The sequence below is a fragment of the Muscardinus avellanarius genome (genome assembly GCF_963383645.1).
Source record: "Muscardinus avellanarius genome assembly, chromosome: 14".
NCBI lineage: Eukaryota > Metazoa > Chordata > Mammalia > Rodentia > Gliridae > Muscardinus > Muscardinus avellanarius.
This window is the reverse complement of record NC_137800.1, coordinates 58,938,684-58,947,924: the sequence shown is the minus strand read 5'-3', so window position 1 is coordinate 58,947,924 and position 9,241 is coordinate 58,938,684. Positions and strand designations below refer to the sequence as shown.

Sequence of the window (9,241 nt, the reverse complement as noted above, 5' to 3'; positions counted from 1 at the left end):
GTATTGGTATTAGTTGTTCACTGAAGGTTTTGTAGAATTCAGCTGGGAACCCATCTGGGCCTGGGCTTTTCTTTGGTGGAAGAATTTTTATTGCCATTTCTATTTCTTTGGTTGTTATTGGTTGGTTTAGGCTTGCTATGTCCTCTTGGTTGAGTGTAGGAAGGTTAACTGTGCTTAGAAATCTGTCAATTTCATCCAGGTTTTCAGATCTATTGGAGTATAAATTTTTAAAGTAGTTTCTGATAATATTTTGAATTTCTTCACTATCAGTGGTGATATCTCCTTTTTCATTTCTAATTTTGATAATTTGAGTTGATTCTCTTTTTCTTTTGGTTAGGTTGACCAGGGGTTTATCAATTCTATTAATCTTTTCAAAGAACCAACTTTTTGTTTTATTGATTCTTTGAATTGTTTTTTTGTTCTCTATTTCATTTATTTCTGCCCTAATTTTGATGATTTCTTGCCTTCTGCTGGCTTTGGGAATAGACTGTTGCAGTCTTTCTAGGTCCTTTAGTTGTGTCATTAGGTTCTTTACTTGGAGGTTCTCTGTCCTTCTTATGTGGGCACTCAATGCAATAAACTTTCCTCTTAGAACTGCCTTCATGGTGTCCCATAGGTTTTGGTAGGTTGTGTCTCTGTTTTCGTTTGTTTCCATAAATTTCTTTATTTCTTCCCTAATTTCTGCCCTTACCCATTCATCATTCAATAGTGTATCATTCATTCTCCATGAATTTGAGTACTTTCTTTCGAGTTTCCTGTTGTTGATTTCTACTTTGATTCCATTGTGGTCTGAAAAGATGCATGGAATTATATTACATTTTTTGAATTTGCTGGTATTTTCTTTGTGTCCCAGGATGTGATCTATTTTGGAGAAGGTTCCATGGGCTGCTGAGAAGAAAGTGTATTCTGTAGTTCCTGGTTGAAATACTCTGAAAATGTCTATTAGGTCCATTTGGTTTATGGTTTCCTTTAGTTCTAAAGCGTCTTTACTCATCTTTTGCCTTGAAGATCGATCCAGTGGTGTGAGAGGCGTATTAAAATCTCCCAGAATTATTGTATTTGGGTCTACTTGGGATCTTATGTCCAGTAGGGTTTGTTTTACAAATGTGGTTGCACCCACATTTGGGGCATAAATATTTACTATCATTATATCTTCTTGGTGTATTGTTCCTTTTAATAAAAGGAAGTGCCCTGATTTGTCTCTTTTGATGTGTTTTAGTTTAAAGTCTGTTTTGTTGGATATCAGGGTTGCTACCCCTGCTCTTTTTTGGTCACTGGTGGCATGGTATATCTTTTTCCATCCTTTCACCTTCAGCCTGTGAATGTCTTTGGCTGTGAGGTGAGTTTCTTGCAGACAGCATATATTTGGATTATGTTTCCTAATCCACATTGCCAGTCTATGTCTTTTGATTGGTGAGTTAAGTCCTTTGACATTAAGAGATATTATTGAAATATGATTTTTGTTTTCTGTCATTTTGTGTTCTGTCTACTCTTGGGTGGTGTGATCTTTCTTCTTTACTTAAATGGCCCACTTATTAACTTCCTCTCTTCTCTGATTCTGAAGTCTGCTTCTTTTTTCTTCCTTATGATTTATTTCTTTAAGAATTTTCTCTAGTGTTGGCTTTGAATTCATGAATTTTTTGAGATTCTGTTTATCCTGGAAGACTTTGACTTCCCCATTGATCTTGATGATGGCAAAACGCGTTTCGCTCCAAGACACCTGCCAGCGTCCTGCGAGTCCTCCCCGGTGAGGAAGAAGGGTCTGATTTTTTATTCATATATATCCTTCTTATCTGCAATGTAATCAACAATTTCTTGTGGACACATTAACTTTTCTGCATCTATGTCAGGGATTTCAAATCCAAATTCATCTTCCATGGCCATGATAATCTCCACTTGGTCCAAACTGTCTAAGCCCAGGTCTTTCATAAAATGGGAATTTACCGAGAGCTTTTCCGGGTCAATCTTGTCATAGAGTTTCAAGACGTAGAGAACCCGGTCCTTGATCCCTTTTATCGTCAAAGGGGGCAAGTCACTGTATTGGCGGCACAACTGTGTAACTCTCCCTGGAGCCTGCGCGAGCACCGAGGTCGGCTGCGGGGCCCCCGGGCCCGGGCCCGTGCGGGGCCCCGCGGGGCACAGGGCGGTGCTGAGCGGCCGGGCCAGGGGCAGCGTGGGCACCCGGGGCAGCTGCGCGAAGGCCACGGGCAGGCGGCGGACGCAGGAGGAAAGGACACGAGCCGCCATGGCTACGCCGGCCCAGAGTGCACTGCGCCTAAAAATATTTTAAAAATTAATAATCCTCTAATCATGGTAAGAAAAAAAGAAAAAAGACTCAAGTACTAATATCAAAACAAAAGGGGGAATATCAGTATGGATCCCAAGAACATTCACAGAATAATAATAGATTACCATGCTCGCAAATGTAATAACCCAAATGGAATAAATAAATTCTTTAAAGATTCAGTCTGCTAAAAACTTATGCAATCTAGAAGACTAACAAACACCAAATGCTGCCAAAGTTGTGCGGCAACGGGAACTTTCACCACCGCTGATGGGAACACAAAATGGTACAGGCACTTGGGATAACCGTGTTAGCTTCTTATAAAACTAAACCTGTTCTTACCATAAGAACCACCAATTGTACTCTTTAGTATTTACCTAAATACATTGGAAAGGTTATACTCAGTGCTGATAATCAGCTATCAAGCTATAAAAGACATATTCACATTACTAAATGAAAGAATAAATCAGAAATAATTCAGTATTTCTTGTTTCAACTATATGACATTCTGGATAAGTAAAAATATAGAATAAAAAAATGAGCAGCTTAGAGGTAAAGAGGGAAGGATCAATAGCAGAGAAAAGAGGATTTTATGCAAAACACAGTTTTATTTACAATTACAAAACTTGTGAATAGCCAAAAAGTCCTTTAGTAGGCTAGTGGTAAATAAACTGATATATCTACCAGAGGGTCCCAGATTTACTAGGCTAACTGCCCCTTAAAAAGAAATCACTCAGTGATCCCCTGGAAATAGACCTTCTTTAATCAAATAAGCAGAAAGATGCAGTGACAAGTTTGTATTCTTTTATATATCTATATTTCATTGCTGCACCCCTGAGGCAGTATCACCCACTTTGTGAGCCTACAATAGTATCTTGTTCAGCATTCTCACTGCTGGACCTAATAAGCCTGGCCACTTACAACTTACAGGAAGAAAGATTTGTGGGTATTTTTGTTCTTTTTTTTGTTTGTTTATTTGGTTGTTTTTTTGTTTTTTTTTTTCAGGTCTGGGGATGGAACCCAGGGGCATTCTACCTCCGAGCTACACCCTCTGTCCTATTTTTTTATTCTTTATTTTGAAACCTGGTCTCACTGAGTTGCAGAGGGCCTCATTAAAAAGCTGAGGCTGTCCACGAGCCGATTCTCCGGTCTTCGCCTCCCGGATGCTGAGATTACAAGTGTGCACCAGCACGCCCAGCTTGTTTGTTTGTTTTTTAAGATATCTACAGAACTCAGGTCATGGTGATGGTGGCTGAAAGAGAGAGAAAGACAGAGAGAGAGACAGAGAGAGAGAGACTATGAATATAGGCTCTGCTCCTCACAACATGAAGGATGGAAGAGAGAGAGGGGAGGCCAAGGCTACATTCCCCAAGGCCACATCCCCGAGGACTCCTTTTTAGCAACCTTGAGGGATAGGGTGATATGCTAAACCCAGATCATTACAAATAGACAATATAATATTGCTCAGTTCTGATAATAAATGAGCTCTCAAGCTATAAAATGAAACATATTCATATTACTAAATGAAAGAATAAATCAGAAGTGAATCAGTCTTTCTTGTTTCAACTCTATGACATTCTGGAAAAGTAAACATATAGAGTAAAAAAAGGTGAGTGGCTAAGAGGTAAAAAGGGAAGGATTAATAGCAGAGAAAAGAGGATTTTATTATTTTGGGGCAATGAAATAACTCTCAATGATGCTATAAAAATGGATGCATGTCATTATATTTCATCCAAATATGTCAAAATACTCGACACCAGTAGTAAAAACTAATATAAATTATGGTCTTTGGATGATAATGATATGTCAGTGTATATTTATTAATTACAACAAATGTACATCTATAGTGTTAGATATTGATAACGGGAGGGAAGCTATGCATGTGTTGGGGCAGGGTGTATATGGGAAATCTTTGCACATTCACCTCAATTTTGCTGTGAACTTAAAGCTATTTTAAAAATAAACTTATTAAAAAAGCAAAAGAGCCAGGCATGGTGGCGCACACCTGTAATCCCAGTACTTGGGAGGCTGAGTCAGGAAGGATGTCAGGTTCAAAGCCAGTTTCAGCAACTTAGCAAGACTCTCAGAAACTTACAAAGACTTTGTTTCCAAATAAAAAATAAAACAGATCTGGAGTTTAGCTTGGAGCTAAAATAACTCTAGGTTCAATAACCAATGCAGAAAGATAGGAGAAATTGCCAATATCTGGAAAGGAGAAACCAAAGAAGAGGTACCGTTATAAATTCTACTGATATTCAAAGGACATCACAGGAACAATATTAACTATGTGCTAGCAAGTTTGACACTTAGATGGAATGGTAAAACTTCTTGAATTCAATTCCTGCTAAAATTCAATAGAGAAAAATATATAACTAAAGAAAATCCTATAACAATTGAGGGAATTGAATTCATAGTTAAATATCTTTCAAAAAAGAAAACCCCAGACCCAGAAGGCTTAACTGGCAAACCTTGTAAATCATCTAAGGATGAAATAGTATCATTGCTACAGAAATTATTCCAGACATATAAAAGAGAAAGAAGCACTTTCCAACCCACTTATAAGGCAAATACTACCTTGCTACCAAGATAAGACAAAATACACACTTGCACTGTACAGTATAGAAGCTGACAGCCACTAGTCATTTAAACTCTGACTAGTCCAAATTCATATGGGCTGCAAGTGAAAAAAAATCTCGCCAAATTCCAAAGGTTTGGGGTGACAATAGTACAAAGCATTTTAATATCTTGCATTAATTATAATATTAAAAAATTGATAATATCAAATTTACTTTAGCCGGGCATGGTGGTTCACGCTTGTAATCCCCACTCTTGGGAGGCAGAGACAGGAGGATCATGCAGGTGAAGCCAGCCGCACTGGCTTAAGAGACCCTGTTTCCAAATAAAAAAGTATAAAATAGGTCTGGGAGCATAGCCCGGAGGTAGAAGGACTTCCAGGAACCCCAGTACCACCACCCAAAAAAAAAAAAAAAAAAAAAAATTTTACTTTAAATTTATTATTGAAATTAATTTTGGCTCTTTAAAGTTTTTTTTTAATGTGGCTCTAAGAAAATTTTAAAGTACACATGTCACTTTTACTATTTGATTATTTGATAGTGCTCTAAACAACTATATCTCATACATATTGATGCAAAACTCTCAGAAAACGTTAGGGAAATTAAATTCAGAAATGTGTAAAAATAATAGAATTGGATAAAATAGAGTTCATTATCACATAAATACAAATAAATAAAATGTGAAAATCATTCCATATAATTCACCATATATTAACAAACTAATGAAGAACAGAAACCCCAATATCATTTTGATTGAGGCAGAAAAAACACCTGACAAAATTTAAAACCACTTATAGTTTTAATAAAAAAATGCAAATGCAAAGTGGGCACTGTGACACAATCCTTTAATCCCAATACTTGAAAGGCTGAGGAGTACCATAGATTTGAGGTCAGCCTCAGCAACTTGGTGAAACTGCTTCAAAAGATAAGTGGCTGGGGTGTAGCTCAGAAGTAGAATGTCCCTGGATTCAATCCTCAGACACACACACTGGATTCAATCCTCAGACACACACACACACACACACACACACACACACACACACACACGAATGCCCAGGCAAAAGTTTATAACCAAAATATGAATTAAAAGGTGTGCCAGTATTGGGAATGGCTTAGGAAGATTTGAGAAAGCTCTGATTATTAATAAATATATTTAAAAAATTAGGTGAAGGTCAGATCTGTGAAAGGACTTGGTTTCTGTCAAGATGCAGGCAACTATTCTAATGTAAATTAACCTAGATAAAGGGAATTAGCAGGTCAATCTAAAGACAGGTTTACAGAATTGGATAATCTAGCCAGGATGGGAGGAGCAGGTTGACCTTTGTGAAGGGAGATACCTGGATGTAAACTCAGTTCAGTGGGAAAAGTAGGGGGAGGAACTTTACAGGGACTTTTACTACATCAGAATTCCATGAAACAAGATGGAGGATGTCACGTGTATAAAAAGTCTGTTCCGTGTTTTGTACTTCGGTGATTTCATTCGAAGCACCTGGGTAACATGAGGCTGTAACTATCTTCTGTATTTCTATCTTTTTAATAAACTTTAAATTTTCAACAAGATTCTGTTAAGTTGGGTCCTGCACTCATGTGACTTTGTGTCACATGACCTCTGCAGGGCAAGGGAGGGGCTGAAACCCCCCGAGAATTGGGCGTTCCCACGAGTAAAACCCCCATCTCGCGAGATGCATGCCTTTAAAAGGAGAGCCCGTGTCCTCAAGCTTCGGACAGGCGCGCGGGCCCCATGGTGCCTTTCCCTGATCCCCGGGAGAGCCGTGCCATTAAAACTTTACATGCCACGTGTACCGGACCTCTCTCGTGTTTTTCACACTCCGCCGTACGCACATTATTTTTATTTTACTCGCATTTAATTTTTTATTTTACTTATCATTTGGTGCCGAACCGGGAGAACTCTTGGGTCCCTCCCCATTTTTTTTTTCCTTTTTTTTTTTTCTGTTTTCTCTTTTTATTTTTACTCTCTTTTTGAGCCCCGGACTCTCCGACCCGCCAGCAGCTCGACTGTGAGGTCCCACACCAGCGCTCCGCTTGCAGGCGTTGCTCCCACCACTGCCACCGCTGCTGCCCCGTGCCTGCCCGGACCGTAAGCCATCTTTTCAGCCCCGCGCTCTCCGGGAGAGCCGGCGGCCTTCTTCCTGCCCCGGGCTCTGCTGAGAGTCCGCGGCCATCTTTCCAGCCCCGAGCTCTGCTGAGAGCTCACGGCCATCTTTTCGGCCCCGCGCTCTGCTGAGAGCTCAAGGCCGTCTTTCCGGCCCCGCGCTCTCCGGGAGAGCTGGCGGCCTTCTTCCCGCCCCGGGCTCTGCTGAGAGCTCGCGGCCATCTTTCCAGCCACGAGCTCTGCTGAGAGCTCGCGGCCATCTTTCCAGCCACGAGCTCTGCTGAGAGCTCACGGCCATCTTTTCGGCCCCAAGCTCTGCTGAGAGCCGGTGGCCATCTTTCCGGCCCCGAGCTCTGCTGAGAGCTCGCGGCCATCTTTTCAGCCCCGCGCTCTGCTGAGAGCCCGCAGCCATCTTTTCGGCCCCGCGCTCTGCTGAGAGCCGGTGGCCATCTTTTCCCGCCCATGTGCTCTCTTCCAGAGCGCCGGCGGCCATCTTCCGCGGCCACCACCGCCGGTGCGTGCAGGCTCCACCGGCCGCCAGGCTGCTAGTTCCACCCGCCCGGAGCCAGGCTCCTTGGGTGATGCTGGCACCTGTTCTACTTGCTGACCTCCTGCACGGGCCAGGACCTCTGCCTGCTGCTTGGACCTCCTAAAACCGCCGTTCCCGCCTGCCCACGCCGCCCGCCGCTGGAATGGGACTGTGCCGCCTGCGGACTGCGCCACACTGCGCGCCTATGTCTTCTCCGCGCCTGGCATTGCTTAGACCCGCCTGCCGGGGCCGCCTGCCTCCTCCATCTAGGCGGCCGCCACTCTGCTAAACAGCCCCCAGCCCGCCAAGTCCAGCCCGCGCTCCAGCTGGTTCCTCCACTCGGACTCGCGCCCTGGCGCCCTTCACCCTGTGCCTGCCCACCCCTGCTGCCTGGGCCTGGCCATTCCGGTAAGCAGCCACATGGGATTACTGGGGGGGGGTGTCGCCAGCTTTGGCCCGCCATCTTGCACACGTGGAATCACTGGGGGGCCGCCATCTTGGCCCCACCATCTTTAACCCCTCCCACCTCATGGCCTCACTGGAGGCCTCGCCATCCTTAACCCCTCCCACCTCATGGCCTCACTGGAGGCCTTGCCATCCTTAACCCCTCCCACCTCATGGCCTCACTGGAGGCCTCTCCATCCTTAACCCCTCCCACCTCATGGCCTCACTGGAGGCCTCTCCATCCTTAACCCCTCCCACCTCATGGCCTCACTGGAGGCCTCGCCATCTTTAACCCCTCCCACCTCATGGCCTCACTGGAGGCCTCGCCATCCTTAACCCCTCCCACCTCATGGCCTCACTGGAGGCCTCGCCATCTTTAACCCCTCCCACCTCATGGCCTCACTGGAGGCCTCACAATCTTTAATCCATCCCACTTTCCACTCCTAACCAATCCTAGGAGTCGGCGGCCATCTTTCCGGCCCGAGCCAGGCAGCTTGGCACTTGTTCTGCCTGCCAACTGCCTGCGCGGGCCAGGACCTCTGCCTGCCGCTTGGACCTCCTAAAGCACCGTTCCAGCTTGGTTCTCCGGTCACCGCCGGGACCTCTGGCCGGTTTGCCCCACCCGCCCCGAGCCAGGCTCACTGGCGGTGCTCCTCGGGGCCCAGCCTCAGCGTCTGGCGCGTGCCTGGAAGCCATTTTGTCTCCACGCCGCCTGCCCGGCAAGCCATGCCGCCTGCGCAACCCCACTGATCCCACCTGCGCCAGCCGCCAGTGCCGTCCACACCAGCCACCGGCATCCACGCGCCCCAGCTCCACCACGCTCCCAGCAGCTTCTCAGTGCTTCTGTCGCAGCCAGCGCTGGCTGGCAACACTTCACTCCGGTAAACTGCCTCCTTCCCTTGGTTAGCGGGTTCCGGACTTGGGTCTTCCGGTCCACTGGGACCCAAAAATCCAAGCGCTTGGTGACCCATTGTCCCCCGGTCCACTGGGACCACCCTGTGGATGACCAGGTCATCCTCCAGTTTTGAGAAGGAATGAAGACGTTCTTCCCTATCTCTTAACCTCTGTTTCCGAACGATTGAGCAGGGAAATTGGGGACGCCCATTTCCTGTTCTTCGTTTCCACCCGCGAACCAATTATGGGGAGTCGAACCTTTATACTAGCAGATGCCCTGAGAGCCTGTCTGCCTTGATACGAGTTGGGAAATAGGTTGCGGTGGCCCAGGAATAGTTAGGAACTTTTATAAGCGGTCTGGTATCCCTCCAAATGCTCTCCCCCATCAGCTTCCATTTATTTTC

At 44.9% G+C, this 9,241-nt stretch overlaps 1 protein-coding gene across 1 annotated transcript; it reads right to left on the bottom strand.

Annotated features, from left to right (window-relative positions):
* Nucleotides 1-1,770: 1,770 nt before the first annotated feature.
* Nucleotides 1,771-2,278, bottom strand: LOC308273469 (acyl carrier protein, mitochondrial-like; the record flags this gene model as incomplete). The annotated part of the gene is made up of 1 exon (XM_080710585.1): nucleotides 1,771-2,278. The coding sequence occupies exon 1, from the start codon at nucleotides 2,245-2,247 to the stop codon at nucleotides 1,771-1,773; it is 477 nt and encodes a 158-aa protein (XP_080566711.1). The 5' UTR covers nucleotides 2,248-2,278.
* Between the last annotated feature and the right edge of the window lie 6,963 nt (nucleotides 2,279-9,241).